Source organism: Vanacampus margaritifer, chromosome 1 (genome assembly GCF_051991255.1).
Source record: "Vanacampus margaritifer isolate UIUO_Vmar chromosome 1, RoL_Vmar_1.0, whole genome shotgun sequence".
Classification (NCBI taxonomy): Eukaryota; Metazoa; Chordata; class Actinopteri; order Syngnathiformes; family Syngnathidae; genus Vanacampus; species Vanacampus margaritifer.
Genome location: NC_135432.1, coordinates 31166498 through 31187624, shown reverse-complemented (window position 1 = coordinate 31187624; position 21127 = coordinate 31166498). Strand labels below are relative to the sequence as shown.

Below are 21127 nucleotides of genomic sequence, written 5' to 3'. Positions count from 1 at the left end.
ATTCTTGTTGCAATTTTGTCAGGTTTAAGCTTATTTTAGTGACCACGGTGGGTGTAGGGGTAGCCGAGCCGTGTCCAATGAAAAGAGCAGATTATTCTGCTCATTCAATAAATGCGTTTCCCAGTGCAACTGTTGTGTGTTTATTGCCTAAAAAACAGAGCGTACAAGATGATTTCATGATTTGTTGTTCTAAATTGCTGAGGCACAATCAAGAGCAAAAGGCTGCTCTCAGCCAGAAGCACTTAGGCCAAAAATAGTTCACCCTTGAATGGCAAGTGAATGTTTTACTGTCATCAGAACGCAGAGACGTCAATTGAAAAACAAAGAAACACACAAACCTATGTTTTTCTGTGTTTATTTGGAAGACATTTATTATAAAACAGTGGTATTTTCTTCCAGAGAAATATGGACCCAAGAGTACAAATGCATCGTTTTTTCCCCCCCATCTATGTCGTGATACATGACACAGGTACATTTTTGTGATAAAGTCTGTCTACATAAAGTAATTAAATAACTATGGGCTGACAGCCCAAATATTTGAGTGAAAAATCTGCTTGTGTCAAACAAGTCAAATTGGTGACAATCTTATCTCTCCCTCCAGCCCACTGTGGTATGTATGCACAGAAATCTTAGACTCTAAACTGGTCTGGCAGACATCTGACACTTTGCTGAGCTCGTCATGCAAAAGACTGATGTGTTCCTGCGCCTTCCTCATAACTGTGGGAAAAGTCACAGAGTGATACAAAAAGATGAAATGCATGGTAAGAGAATAGAGAACGTCCATGCTACATCCAAATATGCCTCACACAATACCAACGAAATACACAATGATCATTCCGCGCCGCGCAATGATGGTCACATAAGCGTACAGTAAAATATAAAAGACAAGGAAGTGTGTAACAGCTCCAAAAATGTTGATTAATATAAATGTATGGGGATTCACTGAACATTACAGGATATATACTGTATATTTTTTTTAACTCTATAGAATTAATAATCCTCTGTCAATCAGTGTTGGCAAAAACATGAAGCTAGTGTGATCATATCAGACAATTTAAAAAAACAAACTTATCAAACAAAAACTTGAGGACCACACCATTTCCCAACGTCAAACGATGACTCCGTTTTAGTCCGTTCCATCCCTCAAACACGTTAACAGTATGTTACTGATAGTAGGGGTTGACAGTTTTGTCAGATCTGTTGCCATATTGTGAGTTAACACGCCACACTGCATTTGCATTTACGCCTCCGTTTGAAAGAAAACATCTCCATTTGTTTTGTGGACAAAGGAGATTTGCTTCAAAATAAATTGAGAATTAGTTTTTCCAAAAGATCAAGAAAGCGGTGTGCCCAAAATAAATAGAGTCAGCGCTAACAGAAGCTCTGATTGAGTCGCTTTCAGTCTCATGCTAAATGTGTAGCATCCCGCTACGCGGAGTAATGAAGCAATGTTGCCTAGCAAACTGCTTTCAGACAACCTTTCCAGAGGCTGTGGTTTCAAGAGGAGGCCACGATGCAAACCTCCTGCCATCAGGTCAAACAGATACAAAAAAATATATTGAGTACAACTGTACCAGCAGTGAAGATTTTCTACAATGTTAGATAAAAATAAATTCTGAGAAAATATTTAGCAAGGTTTGTGATAGAATCCAGCTATTTGAAACATGCTTTGGAGTTAGACATCTATTCGGATTAGATTACTACGTCATAGAGCGCACACAGGCATAGAACTACAATTATTTAACAGTGGAGTGGAGTCCAGTTCAGGGGCACAAAGTGGATTCTTTTCGTATATTAAGAAAACAAGGGAAGTCAATCTCAATTGGATTATCACAACAAACAAAAAAAGGTTCCGAATGACAAACTGGGAACCTGTTTCATAAACCATTAGAAATGTAATAGTGCAAATGAGACAGGGAACAGGATGTTCAAGTAATACAGAAGCAAAAGTGGTGTGGATTTGAATCTGAATGCAATTAGCCATAAAAACGTGTTATGGCTTACATGCTGAAAGGCAGGGAGACGTTTCTTTGGCTACAAAAGGCAGTTAAACAGAACATCAGCTATGAAAAATGTGTGAACTGTTCATTCTGCTTTTCTTATCAATACAAAAATCTATCCATTTATAATTTCACAGCTATCACTGGAGCCAATTTAGCCACCGTTCTTTTGTCTGGTTAACGTTCTGTTGTTGTAAGGCAAGAGTTTGGATAGGAAGTAGAACTTAGACTCTGTAAGACAAAAATCATGTCTTATATTGTTCTTGGCCGCAAAGATTTGATACTCGGCAAGAAAAGATAGTGAACATGACATCCACAAGTGATTGGGAACCTTTTTTCACCCCTTCCTTCATGGATCTGCTTCTGGGACCTGGGGTCCCCCACCTTTGGCCTTGATCTGGATCCAGGCGTCTCCCAGCGCCTTGGCAAAGTGGTCATCCACTGAGCCTGTGATGGAGACAGAGTTGGATGCCGGGTTGGTCACAGGCTCTGCTTCCTTGTAGTTTTTTCCCAGGCTACGGCGGAAGTGTTCCTCAATCACAGGATCGCAAACTGTGTTCGCTGAAACAAAAATGTTTGTGTTAAAAAACAATATATTATGTTCATACATGCACATATACACAAACATTCTAAAAATAATAATAATCAAATTTGATTTCCTTAAGTTACTTTTGTTGGAACAAGAACAACAGTCCTTTTCCCTGGGTGTGGGCAAAGACAAATTTGCAAATAGAAATGCACAACAGTAGAAGCATACAGAGCTAAGGCAAGTGTGACATCTAGTGGTAAAATAAACATCCAAGCGGTTTTTAACTTATCAGCCAAAGTAAACTGAACACAATTTTCAACCTGTAAACTGGCCATTGAAATCATATTTCATTGTTTGAGTGTCACAAAAGGCCACACAGTGCACAGCTTGTAAGATGATCATTTATTTTTTGGGTACAAAACAAGAAAATGCTTACACAAAAATATTAAGACCAATAAAAAAAAATAGAAACATTATAGTTATGCAAATTACTTTAGGATGAAACAGAATTTATAATAATATATATTTATTTATGTTGGCAAAAACTTGAAGTTGGAGTGCAGCTTGTGCGATGTGCAGTAGGATGATCATTTTTTTGTTGGGCCTAAAACAAAAAAATGTTAACACATTTAAAAATATTTAGACCAATTTAAAAAAAAAACAGAAACACTATAATTATGTAAGTTCCCTTTGCACCAAACAGAATTTATAATAATATTTATTTATGTTGGCAAAAACTTAAAAAGTTGGAGTGCAGCATGTGCACTGTATAGTAGGATGACATTTTTGGTACAAAACAAGAAAATGGAAACGTAAAAAAAAAATATATATATTAAGAAAAATACAATTATTTGAAAACACTATAATTATTTAAGTCCCTTTTGCAAGAAAATACATTTATTAAATTTGTTATTTAAAAAAAATAAAAGGGTAAAAATGTATAAATTTTAACAAAAAAATTGTATTAATAATCTTTTTTTTCACGATTATGCTGATTTTGTAATTGTGAAGTTTAATAATTTAAATTGAAATTCAATTAATTGCACAGCCATTGTCTTCTGTTTGCAACAATGAGCGGCTGAGGTTACAAATTTCACGCAATGAACTAGCTGAGTTCGGCACTTTCATCGCCTGCATGACGCAAAGCCTCAAATAGCGCTCTCGCAGGGGAAGGGTCAAATGCGGAGAAAGAATTTCGCCCCACTTAGGTGGGTGTGACAATCAGTGGTATTTTAACTTTAAATACACAGACTGAGCATTGACTGAAGCATGTTTGTTTACGTCCATCGGGGTGAGCACAGTCCCTCTCATTCTGTGTATTTTTGCTATGCTTTGCATCATAAAGCATTTGACGAATATGCGAAAGCGCTCAACGGAAGGTGGGCATCATCAACGACGGGAAGCAACAGTAGATGGAAATGCCCAGCTCTGTGCACTACTTTGCGCACGGGACTAACAATTCGTCACCACTCAGCAAAAGGCGGCACACTCAGTTCTCACCTTACTGTCAGAACGACTTCCGACTTACGTACAAATTCAGGTTAGGTTGCCACTATGGGAATGGAACTACTTTGTAAACCAGGAACCCCACGTATCTGGTATACAAAAAGTATTATGGGCACACATCATAGACTGCTTAGAGCTTACCATTGGTCTTTCGCTCATCAGAGGTTGGGCTCGGAGAGCAGCCGTTCATATGGCAGTGAGAGAGTTTGCAATTGCGGTTGCTTGCAGGAGCACAGATAATAACAGAGGGGCGATTCTGAAGGTTTACAACAAAAAAAAATACATTATTTAGTTAGTGAAACAAATATAGGATGTTCAATGGAGCACATATTTCCCATAAAACAGGTGCTCATGTACTTGTGACAAGGACCATCGTACCTGCTGCCGTTCAACAGCTGCACTGATAACAGACCTCTGCCTGCCCCCGACTGCGTTGTCAAGGCTGCTTTTGGTCAGAGCCAGCGGCTGGTCCACAGCATAGCCAGAAATGGAAGCATACAGATGGTTCCCATGGAGACCGTTGGAGGAAGAGCTGATGTGCTCCACAGGACCGTGGCTCATACTCCAGTGTTCATTGCGGTTGTCTCCAGCAGAGGGACGAGCCCTTGATGAGTACAGAACTGTTAAACCGCTGCAGCCAGTCTCATATTTCAAACCATTGACTTCTTACAGCGTTGCTGACTCTGTGTCAATAAGGAGAGCCCTTGTTGAAAATCTTACACCAACTCAAATGAGATGTCCAAGGAGCTGTTCGCCCTAGAATGCAACAACCTATAACCTATCAGGGGTATTTTCTATTGCTGTTTTATACACAATAGGACTAGGAGAATTCCTTCAACATATTCACAAATATAGGTAACTGAGCAATAGCTTAAAATTGGTGTACAGGCTATGAAACATTGCAGTAGAGGATAGCGCAGTCTTTGCACTAAAGGAACTTACAGGTGAGTTGCGAACAATCTGCTCATTTTGGTCATGTGGTCATCATCACAATTCATTTGGTCCTTCGTTTGTTCATCGCCATACTTCCGTTTGCTTGGGCAGAGAGGAGGCGGACCGCTTATGTTTGATATAGCTGAAGGCAGCGAGGGTGTCCTGGACTCATCTGTTGGAATAAATCATCAAATCTGAATAAAACACCATAGCAGGTGTATAAGATGATACTTCATTTAATAAGCTCTGAGCAAACTGGTTATGCGTAAAAATGAGATTGGCATTACCAGCCTAACACACAATGCAATTACCTGACAGTTGCTACCATACATAACAGTAATATCAATGCCAAGTGTCACCTTGAAAGAAAATGGCACAATAAATCATTGTGGTCAGTTTGACATAACATTTGTAAGGAGGACACTGAATACGCGGCAGGGCCACTGCACCGTGTACAGTGGGAAAATCTTACAGACGGCTGTGAATATTTTGCCATGACCGGCAACTTCCCTGCTAGCACTATTTTACCATGAACGGCTCCTATTCGTCAATCGCTGGACCGAGTCACGCACTGGGTGTGGTTCCTGCCTTGCTTCTTGCCATTTCATGTCTTTTCACAAATTTTTCATTTTGTTATGCCACCGAAGGTAGGCTGCTATCGGCATTACCAGCCTAACCGTAACCCTTAGAGCATATAGGATGTTGTCCAAAAATTGTAGAGATTAGGGAGGGTGAGGTGTACAGAGCGGGATTCAAACCGTAAACCCAAACTTTAGGGGCCAACAGTGAACACCTTAACCATTATGCCACGAGATAGTACACATTGACTTCACATAAGCAGAATCTGTACTTTTAGTTCTCGCTCAATTGACGGCAAAATAGCGCTAGGTGGCAAATATCCACTTCGCAACCGGAAATGGGATCTAGATTTGTAGAGGCAAGCACGATGTCTGTAAAGACATTATTGATACGATACATAAACCACAAGCATGATGTTTCTGTGTTGGGGGGAGGGGTGTATTTTCGCTGCAATAAATTTGCAAAGATCAGAAGACTTTTCATTAGCAATATTGTTCGAACATGTTATGCCACAATTTAGAACAGGCCAGAAAATCTAACTCAATAGATTTGTTTCCAATCGAATTATGAAAAAGTCACCTCCATAATGCAGTCTCCCGATGTTGTTGTTCATCTTGTCCAGGTACTGAGAGTTCAACAGGTCCATTCTAGGCAACAGCATTACACGAACAGGCTAGCTGCTAACATCGACGCTAGCAGGCAACACCGGTGAAGACGACAAACTTCTTTCCTGAAGAATCGAAGTTGTGGACATTGGTTACTCTTGAACGTGTTGCAGGAATAAACATTCTAAGCACTTCAACGCGATCAGTGTGCGTTTTCTGGACGGTAGCTGGGAATCTCTTCATGTTTTAAAGGCGTTTAACAAAAAACACAGGCTAATAGCCAACCCACCAGCTCGTGTTTCATTTGTCACATTTGGTTAAATTGGTAGTCCATTTGTTGCCACTATTAGAATCACACGTTTTAAACACAGTTGTACGATTAGCGGTCGAATGTCTCACTTGTACTGGTAACGAACTTGCTAGCTAAGTTTAGCATGCGCACTAACTAGCCGCCAGCTCGTCGCCAACTTTGTCGTTGTCTGTCTTTGTTATTGCATCCAATAACACCCACCCACGACAGTTCAGCGGCGGTGCGTCCACTGTGTCCAGCAGCAGTAGCTTTGGCCGTCAGTAACTTGTACAAAATCGTCTAGTTTCCCAGGCAAAACAAAAACATGATTAGCTCAACTTGTCTGTCTTGTGTCCGTATGTGGACAAAGAGCTCTATGGCGCCCTACTAGAGGAGACACGCCACGACACAGCTTCCACAGATTTGCACTTCAACTGTTATTTATGATCGCGTCTATATTGGGCGGTAAATGCAATTTTATTTGTTAAATTCTAGTAGGTTACATTAACTGCTCCTCGAAAGAACAGAAAACTAAGTCAATATATATGGAGGCTAATTAAGACCACAGTGCTACATGCAGTTTATTATTTTTTTTAGGCGTTTACCGGAGCTTGCATCATTATCTACCTAAAAGCCCCCCCCTGCAGTTTATTATTTTTTTTAGGCGTTTACCGCAGCTTGCATCATTATCTACCTAGTATTTGCCCAATTTCTGTTCATATCGCACTTTTGTCTTTGTAGGCAGATTGTTGTAGTCAAATGACATTTCACCATGTTTTGAAATCAAAATAATCCTCACAAATCATTTACAACAATCCTAAATCCAATGCTTTCCCATGAGCGGAAAACCTGTCTTCACCTAGTAAGACCACTATTTTGACTTGCGACATAACTTCACTACAGACCATGGATCACAAAACATTTTGAAGCTGCAAGCTACTTCTTGAGATGATGCGCAGGTGACAGCCCTAGTTTCTATTAATGATTAATAACATTCATATATGTGAAGACATGATCATGTTAACGAGTATTATGATTTACAGTATAATGATTTACATTTAATTTTCATCAATGATGTCAAATATAGTATGAACTATACTCTTTAAACACTGCAAGAACTAAAATCTTAAATAAGATATAATTTCTTAAATTTAGCCTAAATTTGCTTATTTTGATTTGACAAGTTATTTTTACTTAAAATGAAAGATCATTGTGCTTATTTTAAGATACTTATTACTTAATTATCTTATTTGATCAAGCAGTTTTGGCATTGAGTGTTAACAGACAGTTTTAAGTACTGTGAGGATTAAAACAAGCATTTCCCACATTTTAAGATGACAACTAACCAACATCAAAGGCCCTGAACTGGGGTTTCATAAGTTTTCTTATTTTAAGATTTTGCATAATTTAGTAATAAGATAAATGTAGAAAAATACAAGTATGAAAACAGACGAGTGCAATTTGGTTAATATCGTTATATTTACTAAGATCTTTTGTCCTTGTTTCAGTACCAGCTCAGTGGTCTTGTGGTAGACTGCCTACCCTCGGACTTGAAGGTTGTGGTTTAAATTCCTGGCTAGGTTATGACAAAGAAAATTGGACCCGTTACCTCCTTGCTTGACACTTGGGCTAAGTTATCCAAGCATAAAAAAAATAGTTCTATTTATTACAGCTTGAAAAAAATCGACATTACTTGCTTTTAGTCTGAAAATACCTTTTTCAAGACCGCAGTTATTATTTTATTATTATTTTCTTTTCTTATTTTTCAAAATCTTACATGTAAATTAAAGTAATTTTTTTTTGTTCTGTTGGCAGATAATTTTGCTTATTTGAAATAATAATTTTCTTATTTTACTAGATTTTTTTCTTAAAATTTCTACAGTCCTTTTTTGCAGTGAAGGGAATAAACAATTATAAACCTTGTCAAATTAATGACTGTTGACCCAAACCGTGCATTGTTAGTTTTGCAAAGCCATTTTTTCCAATAAACTCCTGTATTGGATTTTATTACATTATACACTTATGTCTAATTTTGTTGCTAGTAAGTGAGTATGAGTGCTGCCATCCCATGTACTCCTTTATGTGTCATCTGTGCACCTCTTTAAGAAGACTTTTTCTTCTTCTTCTGAGGCCATTGTTTTTTGTTGTAAGGGTTATGACTTATTGAGTTATTAATCTGTTTCCTCTTCTCCTAGGCAAAATAATTGTCAGAAATGCTTTCACTAGATGAGTTTAATGGCATCTTCAGTTTTTGTATCAACACAGTCAAAAGACTTGCTAATAATTTCCATTAGGAAGAATAGTATCAGTAACACGACGTCTAACTAAACAGAATCTAAAAAGGTGCACTTGTGTGTGAGCATGTAGGCCTATCATGTGCAAAATGCAATTACGCATCAATCAAAACATAATAATAATAATTATAATAATAATAACAGACTAAAACTATTAAAGTGGTGTAAAAACAGGACATTAAGTTGCTTTTCAACAATTTGATGTGATTTTTTAAAATTATTACACAGATTCCGTTTATAAATGTGCACATGTAAAAGGCGCTGGAACAGCAGAAATATAGATCAAGGAGGTTGAAAAGAATATTCTACTAGAAAACGATCTATACACAAAGATCAATATATTCATTATAGAGAAATAGTTAACTGCATTTGTGTCCCAGTGGGCTGCTACGGCACACGTCATTGGCCACATGTCCGACCAGCCATTTTAGATTTCATGTCTGAGCTTTACACACACACAAACACAAATGACGCACAAGGGCACAGAGGTGTGTGACAGCCACGTCGGTTTATTCTCTAAACACACCCACACTTCCACTGGAAATACTGCAATTTCCTTCAGCAGGTGTAAAACTAAATAAAAATAAAGCATGCCTGATGAGCAGTAAAGTGTGGGGGAGGGGTAGCAAAGAAGCACATCATGCAGTCAGGGGGAAGAGGAGTGGCACAGCCTCAGCATCCTTTGCAATGGCTGAGGAGGGTGCAGACAGAGCGAGGAGATTGGCTGAGGAAGAGTGTCACGTCACCACCAGTGAGTGAGTGGGAGCTCTGAGGATGTTCCAGCAAGCTGGAAGGGAGCACATTCCCTGGGAATTTACGCTGAGAGCTCAACCGTTGTCAGCTGTGCACTAAGAACAGGGAGTCCTCCGCAGAGAGCTTTTCCACAATCCGCCGCCACTCCGTTCTCCAGTTCCAGCCATGAATTATCTGCGACGGCGTCTCTCGGACAGCACGTTTATCTCCAACCTGCCCAATGGCTACATGACAGACCTTCAGAGGCCTGACCCGGCTCAGCCTCCTCCACCCGCCACCACCGCCCCTGACAAGTCCCCCACAGCCGGGCCCACGCCTCCAGCCACTTCCCCTGCTCCCGAGAAAAAAGCTCAGCCAATTCAATCAAGCGGAGCCGGGTTCTTCAGCTCCATCACCAACGTTGTCAAGCAGACGGCTGCCTCGGCAGGGCTAGTGGAGCAAACCTCAGTCACGACACCCAAGAAGTTCAAGATTCTCCTGGTCATCGACGAACAGCAGCAGGAGTGGTAAGACAAATGCATCCCTCTCTCAAGACACTTTTATCTTAAGTCTTCAACAGCCTGCTAAAGTAGTGATTGTGTATTGATGTGGTAAGTGATAACGTCTCTATGAAGCAGCCTTAGGATCTTGAGGTTTAATTTTACATATCGATTCCCATCCCACCACTAATCGCATAAGAGTGAGGAGCTTTTTTTCTCTGTGCCATTCTGGCTATATCTTACCTAAACATTTCCATACAATATGTTTGTTTTTAAAACGGATGCTCCACAGGTTGCATCAATGCTTGCAACAAGACAAAATACTGCAGTGCTTACCCCCATCCCCCCACCCCCATCATCAATGGGGTTTCCCTCCACGCAGATCACATGACCTGCTCTGCACTAACATACAAAAATCGCACACTACACTACAGCACATACTGTTCACTCTAACGTGGCTGCTCTTTACTAGCCTTTATGACAACTAATTGATCTTTAAGGCTAACCATCTTTCACAGGAATGATTTACTGTTGTGGCATGACATTTCACATCTCAGGGCAGACTCTCTCTTCAGATTGTAAACCAGTTCCTTTTTATTTCTCTACACAGCTGACTATTATGCCCTTTACAGCAATGCACAGTAAAGTGAGTTCCTCATACTTTTACAAACGTATCATCATTTTATTTCCCATATTTTACTGCATCGCTTAATTGGCACACAAAAGGTACATGTGCAATCTAGAGGGAATAATTTAATTAATTTATTTTTTACATTTAGAGTAATGTAGAACTTGTAATAAGATAGCGTTCAAACCACATCACATATCGCAAATGTTAGGATAGCAGCTCGATTTAGGCCAGAGAGTGCAATCTCTGTGAGGAGGGCAGACCATTTGTCTTGAACAAACCTGGATCAATGTTAATAAGATCAGGCAAGATGCCAACCTTATGCATTAGCTAGCTACTATTTGCTGTGAGAGGAAAGCCACACACTTGCTGAGGAGTAGGTAATAATACAGTACTGTATCCAGTGGGTATAATGTAAAATGTCTACAGTACACACCTCTGTTCAAATGTCAGGTTTTTGTGATATACTGAAAAAACAAAACAAGATAATAATTTTCAAACTTTTCCTATCTGTATTGGGACATTTAACTTGTAAAACAAAATTGAAATGTTTTAAAAAAAATCTTTTCAAGAGGGCCTTTTCAGGAACACTTCCACATCTTTGCTGTACTCTGAATTCTGGTTGTACAATAGCAAGATGGAAAACGCAGAACATATAGCTGCTGGCTAAAGCATTAGGTTGATGAAATCTATTTTTATGACTTTTGCTGAATGGCTTGTGTCCTCGGTAATGCTGGCACCCTTGTGCAGTGCAGTATGTCATTGGGCTGATGCAAAATGAGACTAGCTCAGACTGAAATCAAGCATACGTTTCCATTCAGCCAAATTAGGTTTCTCAAAGGGTTTTGAGGCAAAGTCCAGTATATATATATTCTCTATATATCATCATCTCAATGACATTACTTAAACTGGGGATTCTGAATAAGTATCAACATAACCGCCCAAGTGAAGTGGCTTATACAATAAAAAGCTTCACTTACCATTTCCTACTTTCACTAAATCGATGCTAAAAAATAAAACATTAAATTCAATTAAATAAAAACGATGTATACACACAGCTACTCTTGCAGAAGAGCATGGTTTCAAAGAATATCATATTAAGTTGTTGATGATCACATGATTAAAAAATTGGATTTTGCTTTCTGACACATACTGCTTTGTTATTCTATAAGATACAAGTGGTGACATTGTAGATATACTGTTCATACAAACTGTAAGATCTTATTATTTAAAGTTATTTGGTTAAGCATTTTATCATCAAGATGAAAACACTGATCAAATAATGAGCTCAGATTATTTTGCAAGTCATCCATGGATCTTTGTTTTATTCCAGAAAGACTGTGCTATAAATTGCTCTTGTGGTGTGAGGAGAGCATTTTTCTCTCTCACTTAGCATTAAACCGATTGCCAACTTGACTGTAATATTTTGATCACGTCGCAGAGGACTATATTGGCTGAAATCAGGTTTTATTTCCCCCAACCAATATCCATACACAAGAGTCAATGTTAAATTGGTAAAAGTAGGGTATTTTACAACTCACTTACAGTACCAACCTCTCCTCTCCTATGAATTATCACAGTCAACATGTTTACAGTGACAATGTCAGCTTTACTTTAACATACTAGCCTTTAATTAATTTGAGTAATTAGATTATCATCAAATGTAGTCATAAAGCCACAATAAAACACATACCAGCTCTATTTGCTTGTGATCTAATGTTCAAATCAGGTCACGTGAACCTATATTGATTTCTCCGACTTGTAAATAATGCAAGTAAACAGCTGCAATCGTGCTCTGGCTTCTCCCCTGGTGTGCATGCAAAGGCGTCTTAAGCACCACACAGGAGAAAATGTAGCATATGCAGCATGTAGGGACGTATATCAGGTATGTAACCACTTGAATGGTTTTTGGACGTCTGCCACAGCAAAGGGGAGTGAGAAACCTTGGACTGAAGATGCTTTTAGTGATGTGGCTGTAGTGGAGAATATTAATACCACTGGATGATGTTCTTCATGCACACAGTCAGGCTCAGAAGTGTTTGGACAGGGGCAGAGGGATTCTGACTTTTCCATTAAACACCGCCACAATATATTTAAAACAATGCAATGCATATGTGCTTCAAGTGAAGACTTTTAGTTTCAATTTAAGATTTTTAAGGAAAATTTGGTATTTATTTGCCTTTTAGGAATCAAAAGTCAATTTACGCATAGTACCCCATTTTTCAAGGTGTTCAATGCAAAACTGTAAATATAATCATCAATTTTAAGACTTTGTTGTCAATAAGTATCCAAAGTCTGGAGTCCATGGCCTTTATTCTCCTATTTCCTCTCTGGGAGTGTTTTGTAAGGCCTTAATTGCAGCCACATTCACCTGCACACACTGCCCTCAGTTTCTCTTTTCTTTTTTTCAGTAAGTGAGATCATACCATTGATTTGGTCATTGAAGAAAATGCTGTTTCTTTACCTCCAGAAATAGGCCTACTTATTTTTGCAGAAACCGCTGCAGAATTGCAGAATCTTCCAAGGAAGTCAAGAATATAACAATCACAAATCAAAATCTACCATCATTCAAAAGTCTGCATGAATGTAAATAAAATGTCATTACAAACTGGAAACATCAAAGAACGGTCAATTTGAATCAGATTGATGGGAATTAAAAAGTATGGGGAAAGAAAGGAAGGCTCAATATCAAAACATAATACAGCTTCTGTTAGATGTGGTGGAAGTAGTGATGCAGTGACGTGCAATGAGGTTCATGGCTGGTGATGCACTAATAACATAATAATGTACTCATTCATGAGACATTTACCATTAAAAGCAGTCTAACACTAATAATAATAATAATAATCATAATAATAATAATAATAATCATCATCATCATCATAATAAACATATTTGGCAATGAAGAAAGTTATTTAATGTGTGGTTTATTAAGAGTTTATTAGCAATTGTAATTTCATACTCATTTAAAACTATAAAATGTGCACCAAAAAAAGAAGAATTTCACTTTATATTTGAAACTTTGTTATGGCTAAATATCTAAAGCTTGTTAAGCAAGATACCAATAATAATAATAATAATAATTATAATAATAAAATCTAGTTTTTAATTAGATTTTTTATGTTATTTGTTTAATAGTATCATTTCATCCTTGTGTAATTGAAAACGTATCATTGTTTCTTCAACAAGTAGTTTTCTTGTAGATAAAATCTGTTATGCAGTAAAAATCCCCATTTCTTGCTTACCCATAAAGATTCCTGCATGTTTTAAGGTTTGTTTTCCACCAAAGTCAAACAAATCTCAGCACTGCAATTAGTTTCGGAATGAATTATTCAGCTTTAGAGCCACAGTAGTAAGGCAGGAAAAGCAGAGTGCATGACAGCCAACATGTTTTCTGATGCGTCCTATGGATAGGCTGAGGATTTCATCATATTTTGTAAGAGAGTCTTTGTAAGTGTTCATCCTTCTTATATTGATCCAGTCTAATCTTTACCCTCGAGAAAAGGCCCTCCTGTTATACAGTGATTTGCAAAAGAAGATAATAGCTTCAAAATAATGTTTATCTTTAAATACACAGTAACCCGATTCACTAATCATGAAAGGTGCGGTGCTTTTTAAATTGACGTAACAGTCCACATAGAGAATATGGCCTCATTCCATCACCCGCAAAAACAAATATGGTTTGCTACAAAATCAGATCAGCCTCCACAGCAAATGTATATATATTATATATTGAAATAAGAATTTCAAAATCATTTGGATGGTGGACCTTCCTGTAAAAAGGCAAATACATCTTTTTCATTGCCATTGACCAGACCAGGCAGGAGTGCCTCCATGTTGTTAGCACTACCATCAGTAGAAAGGTACTTGAATGGAGCTATTTTCACATTTCCAACCATGTCTCCATCTCTTGCACTACCACTTCTGTGTGTGACTATTTAAAACCCCTGGGCGTTTTTGACCATTTTTTGGCTTTTTGTTGGTTCTGACCAAGCCGTTTCAAAATAAAATAACGCCCAGGGGTTATTAATACTACACACAGATTCTGTATACAACATGCAGGTGTGTGTCCTCTATGGAGTGTCTTTACATGTAAGAAAGTATTTACATTATGAGACAGTGGATAACTAACTTTACCCCCGACAAATTACAATTGAGTGGTACGAGAGCAGAAAAACAAAAAATCCTGACAATAAGTGTACTAAATGTGATGGTTTAACAACTTTAATGTGTGGTCTGTTGCGATCATGCAATTCCTTCTTTGAAATGGGCTGTAATGATGATGAATGTAGTATTTTTGGCTGTCAATTGTAAGATGTCTTGACTACATTCTTTTTCATTGTTTATTCATTTTTGTCATTTATTCCAACTCAGGTCCAAGTTATTCCGAGGGAAGAAAATATATGGCGACTATGACATCAAAGTGGAACAGGTCAATTTGTCTCCATCTTAAGGGCGTCTGTATAAATAATATTGACAAGTTGGTCCTCAAGTGCTAATGTAATCATTAACCCTTCAGGCGGAGTTTAGTGAGATCAGCGTCATGGCTCAGGCCAATGGGACATGCAGTGTTACCATGCAAGTTTTCAGAAATGGCACCAAGGTTGTCAGGTATGGGACTTGAACACAGATGTCTAAATATAATGCTGATGACCTTATTTTGTCCGTATTGACTGATTGTGGTCACATTGGTCTCTCATATTTTTTAGGTCATTCAAGCCAGACTTTGTGCTTATTCGCCAGCATGCCTTCAGTATGACCCAGAATGAAGATTTCCGCAACCTCGTAATCGGTCTGCAGTACGGAGGCGTTCCTAGCATTAACTCACTGGAGTCCATCTATAACCTGTGTGACAAGCCCTGGGCGGTAAGGCGAGGCACGCCGTTCTCGTTAGTTGCTTTGCTCTTCTCTGTCTCACTTTAAAAAATACGGTATATTTCTCTGTGTGTCCAGTTTGCCCAACTTATCAACACATTCAGAAAGTTGGGTGCTGATAAGTTTCCACTGATTGAGCAGACATTTTATCCCAACTACAAGGAGATGGTGAGAAGAGAAGCAACTCTTTCTTGTATCAATCTGTGACACTGTTAGGAACGCTCAAATGTTACCCTTCATACCATATAGGTTAGCATGCCATCCTTTCCTGTGGTTGTCAAGATTGGACATGCCCACTCTGGCATCGGAAAGGTTTGGCAGTTACAGTTTAAGACGCTGCCTTATTACCTTTTGGTGAATTCTATTTTGGGGGGAAATTATCTTGCATTCTGAGCATGTTTGTGTGTGGATTTGCAGGTAAAGGCTGACAATCACAGTAAGTTCCAGGACATAGCCAGCGTCGTGGCTCTCACCCAGACATACACCACCACCGAGCCTCTCATTGAGTCCAAGTATGATATCAGAATCCAGAAGATTGGCGCAGACTACAAAGCCTATATGTAAATTTGACAACACTTTCGTAGCTCAAATTAAATTAAGGGGATGGGAATTGTTCTAATGTTTAGGCCTTCTCCCCCAGGAGAACATCTATGTCAGGCAACTGGAAGACCAACACTGGCTCGGCCATGCTGGAACAAGTGGCCATGACTGACAAGTGGGTGTTAACAAATGAGTGCAAAATAAAAAAAAATAAAAGAGAGAGAGAGAGAAATCAATGGAAAATAATCCCTGTTGAACTACTTATAGATTGTTATAAAATTAAGAAATTGTAGTCAGAACCAACAGCTTCAGATACTGGAGTGAAGTTTTGAGTTGTGCCTTTGACTCTTTTCAGATACAAACTGTGGGTTGACACCTGCTCAGAGATTTTTGGGGGTCTGGATATTTGTGCGGTCAAGGCCATTCACGGAAAGGATGGAAGAGATTACGTCACAGAGGTGGGTGTCTCACAACTGTCAGCACGCCTGGGGAATACATCGTTACAAACAAGCTGTGGTAGAAAGTACAATTAATTAAACACTGGGGGGCTTACGGAGCATTTATCAAAAATGAACTAGGTTCTTGAATCTCCATAGGAATATGTTCTTTGCAATGTGGGAGGAAGCCTTACAACTTCATATATAGGACTACACCGCAAAATTGCCGGTGTTAGATTAACACTGAGTGTTAAATCTAACACTAGAAAAGTGTCTATATGTGTCCAAACTAATAAGTGTAAATCTGTCACTTTTCAAAGTGTTACTTTTTTCACACTTAACCAGTGTTACTCCAACTCTGTATAGTGTTAAAAATCTACACTGGTAAACACTGAGTAGAGTTGAAATTACTCTAGTCTACACCTATGGTTGTCAACCTTTTTTCAGTGACATACCCCCTGTAAAATATTTGTTTTTCAGCCAAGTACCCCCTAGCCAAAGCAAAGTATTTTTGATTGGGGAAAAAAAGACTTAAAACCGAGCGAGTTCTGTTATCATTGTCTAATTTTTATTTATTTTTTTAACTCTTTGTATTTTTGTGGTCTCTTGAACTATTTAGAAATAAGAGAAAACTAAATAAAAAAAGAAATAATTAATTTAATTATGAATAAAGATTTGTGCACATAAAAAATTCTTATCAACATTAAGTGTCCTCCTTTGGGTTCATAGTAAAGCTCTCAAAAAGAAATAACTAACTGAATTTTAAATAAAGTTTTCAAGTAATTGACATATGACAAGTTGGGTTGAACCATTCTGGTTAGGGGGAGAAGCTGGGTTTTTAGGACACTGAAATTAAATACCCTATTGAATGTAACATTTATTTTATTTATTTATTTTTTTAATATTCACATGTACTTTTAAAATATACTCCCCTGGAGTGCCTTCACGTACCCCCATTTGAGAACCACTGCTCTACACTAGTGTCAGTGTTAAACATTTAATTCTGCCAAACTACAATTCACTGGTAAACGGCACTCCTTTCAAGTCCCTCAAATTGCTTTACATTTTGACTACTGACTACACAGCATCAGGAGCAACTGGGGGTTCAGTTTTGACCGTCCCTGTGGACTGGGACCGAACCCATACTCTCAGGATCGAGAAACGACCACTCTGCCACTGAGCCACACTACCCTAAAATCAACCACAATTGGATCTATCACTATTGAAATGTCGACAGCGCGCTGGAAAATTGAAAAGTTTGTCCTTCACCGGAAATGAGTGTGTGGTCAATTTAACACTCAAGGTAGTGCTATTCAGGTTACACCCAACATCCACCCCAACACTCAAGGAAATTGACTCCGCATATTTGATCGAACACTGGGAATTTGACGCCGACCAATTTGCTGTGGAAGGATTTATTGGACAATCTGTCCCGCCCCCCTCCTGAAATATTAGATCCACATTCCTTTCAAATATATAATGACGTCTTCAGTCAGTCCCCCTGCAAAATCTATAGGCCCTTTTCTTTGTTACATCCATTAAAGTGTTTCAAGTTTTCAGCCACAATGTGAGATCTTCAAAGTGATTACGTATCCATTCAATGTGATGCAGGTGGTGGGCTCATCCATGCCCCTTGTGGGGGAGCACCAGTCCGAGGACAGGCAGCTCATTTCTGACATGGTGCTGACTAAAATGAATCAGATCGCGGAGAAGGAGGCAAACGCCCCCCAAAAACCCATGACCGTGCAACCATCCCAGGTAGCCGCTCTGACATTCTCGCACATATTGGATGACATGAAATGGAATTTCCCGCAATGACAAAGTGTTTTTGATCCTTTCAGGGTACGGGCCAGAAAGGTGAAATAATAGGCGAGACCGTGAAGAACGGCGCTGGGCGCCCTCCTCAAGGTTGTCTGCAGTACATCCTGGACTGTAATGGCGTGGCTGTGGGTCCCAAACCAGTCCAGGCTAACTGAGTGAGCCACGAGGAGGCGCGGGGAGGTCTCAGAATCAACCTTAAGCTGAACACAAGCGTGTGTGTGGATGCAGATAGCTAGGATCACAACTGGGCGACCGGGTGCTCAGCTCATTGCAGCTGAGTGAGTCCCTGGACTGTGTTTTTAACTCTATGCAGAGTCCTCGTACTGTCTACTTGTTGATTTGTGTGCTTGTATCGGTCACATGTGTTTCAGTAGCTGTGGATTTTCTTTAGAGCTGCTGTGGGTGATGTACGAAGCAGATTTTGTGCCTACACTGAGTTGAGTGCCGCTCTGTGCTACTTGTTTGACCAGCTGTGAGCCTTTTATTTGAACCTTATCTGTTTTATACTTGGCTGTGTATCTTTTGGTAGTGTTCAAACTGTGGAACTTTGTTCTTAATATGTATACAGTACTTGGGTGTGTATGGTTTCGGTGATTATTTTCATACATATAATGATAGATATCTATTTTTGTTTTGCATGACTGATGCTAAAGAGGGATGTTCTTGTAACAGTGTGGTTCTAAGACATGCTCCCAACATGCTAATTCATGCATTGAAAAGGTGTCATAGCCAATGCATACACGCTCACTACCAAACATGCATTAACACAGTGATCTCCAATGTTTTATTTTATTGTATCCATCACTTCAATAGTGCGCTCACAGACACGGAAAAAGAGATTATTAAAGTTTATTTAAATTAAAGTAAGTAAATAATTTAGTGTTAGATGATATTATGAAGGAAGTTGTGCAGGTGTCTCTGTACACACATCTTAAATATATATATATGTATTATTTTGAACCAAAGATACAATTATTTGAATTACTGTATTTATTTAACCCATGATGTAAATGTATCTGCGTTTCCTAATAATCCTAGTTGGTCATTACAGCTGCACTCTCAATACAGTATAACAGTTTGATGTGTGATCAATCACCGGCCAGGGAATTAAAGCTGTATTAAAAAGGTGCCCGCCATTTACATCCTCTTTGAATATGACCAAATTAAAATCTACCACAAAATGTCCTTCGGTGACCATGCAGTGGGAATCTATAATGGTGTTGCCATGGCAACAGTGCAAGTGCTCTGAGTGTTAGCTTCGACTTGATCCAGCTCAGTTTATCACACTCTTGTGAGTGGATAGAAAGTGCAATATTTAAAAAAGAAGAAAGAAATCAGCTCTTCCATGCAATCGATTCCAATAGTTATAGTCATCCAAAACATTTTCTCACAAATGTCACAATTGGTTGTCTCTTGTCCCGTGGCCCATTCCGTTTGAGGCTAAATGGTGATACAACTGAAATAGCAACCAAATCATCTGTACAAAGAAATTTGCACAGACAACTACCACGATAAAAAGAAATCTGTTCAGCAAGCTCTATGTGCAGTTGTTTTGCAAGTTCTATCAAGTGTATCTGTGAGTGTATCCTTGTACAAGCCATGCCTGAGGCTTTATGGATGTGTCGTACTGTTTACTAGGAAATATGCCATGACATTGATTTCGAAGGGAGCCCACACTGCAGTACCAAGTGTCTGACTGATGATAGTGGACATGCTTTTTGGCCTAATTCTTCAAATAAAATCTATTCAGACCTGCCGGACTGTAAATATTCATGGTCATAGGTAAATTGCTGTTGGACTGTTTAAACCTTGACTGGAATACAATACTGTGGAAAGAACCAAGTTTAGTTCCCTCTGTCAATGGCAATAAAGCTTCCTTTGCAATACACAATTTGCTTTGGTGTCATTGATGCTGCGAGTAAGCACTGGAAGACATAAATGACTCAATTTTCTATAGGACTTGCACTCATGATTGCAGGTGAGCTGGAGCTGATCCCAGCTGACTTTGGACAGGTAGCTAGTCATTCACAGGCCTTACTATGACTGTCAACCTTTGCCTGCAAAGCATAAAATATATCAGAGATTATTTGGTTAGCGGCTACATGATGCGTCATCCATAATGATGTTTTTCTGTAACACCTGCGCTGCATCACTGAATAGACCTTAACAAATGGATATTGACGGAATACTCCTTTAGACACAGTTGTGATAGACGGCAGATGGCTGAATTGATAGATTTGACACATACCACATTGTCAATAAAGCAAAAGCAAAAAAAAAAAACATGATCATCATACAATGCATTTTCGATCCTTTTATGTTCACATTTCAAAACATGCAATGATGAATGCTTTGGTTTTTCTCAACTTGGAATCCTCTGGGTGAACACTTTTCAATGTTTATGACACAGGAAACCATTTAAACCTTCGTAAACTAATAATAAAGGGGCCCAAAAGGGTCTTTACAGAGCATATGAGCTGAGGGGTTTAATTTATTATAAAGAGCTCACGGACCATCTGTCTGCCACTGTGAAAGCTGCAATTAACACTTTTAATGGGTCTGATCATTAACTGGAATTGGCAGCATGCATTGTCACTTCCTGTGGTTTAGAAAAGAACAGCTTTCATGCATTCATTTATAGACTCTAAATGCATTAAACAACCCTGTGGAATAATAAGAGACTAAATGCATTAAACAACCCTGTGGAATAATAAGAGAAACTTGCTGCCACCTACTGGACACACAAAATAACTGTGTCAGCGCAGTTACATAATCTACTGTTGTCATGGCTTTTCAAAGCCCACTTTGTCCTGGTCCTGATGGTCCAGTAGAGCCAGAAAAGTGACCAAATTCTCTGTG

General features: G+C 38.8%; 2 protein-coding genes across 2 annotated transcripts; one reads left to right on the top strand and one right to left on the bottom strand.

The window, feature by feature from the left end:
- Window positions 1-341: 341 nt before the first annotated feature.
- Window positions 342-7016, bottom strand: LOC144037019 (transcription cofactor vestigial-like protein 4). The gene is made up of 6 exons (XM_077548130.1): window positions 6664-7016; window positions 6127-6277; window positions 4978-5140; window positions 4414-4639; window positions 4177-4291; window positions 342-2561 (listed from the first exon to the last, which is right to left on the bottom strand). Exons 2-6 carry the CDS (start codon window positions 6206-6208, stop codon window positions 2350-2352), a joined length of 798 nt encoding a protein of 265 aa, XP_077404256.1. The 5' UTR covers window positions 6209-6277; window positions 6664-7016; the 3' UTR covers window positions 342-2349.
- Window positions 7017-8284: 1268 nt separating this feature from the next.
- On the top strand, window positions 8285-20159 carry syn2a (synapsin IIa). The gene is made up of 11 exons (XM_077548117.1): window positions 8285-9994; window positions 14970-15027; window positions 15115-15206; window positions 15305-15461; window positions 15549-15638; window positions 15720-15782; window positions 15888-16030; window positions 16111-16185; window positions 16366-16468; window positions 18059-18205; window positions 18289-20159. Exons 1-11 carry the CDS (start codon window positions 9654-9656, stop codon window positions 18421-18423), a joined length of 1404 nt encoding a protein of 467 aa, XP_077404243.1. The 5' UTR covers window positions 8285-9653; the 3' UTR covers window positions 18424-20159.
- Window positions 20160-21127: the final 968 nt, after the last annotated feature.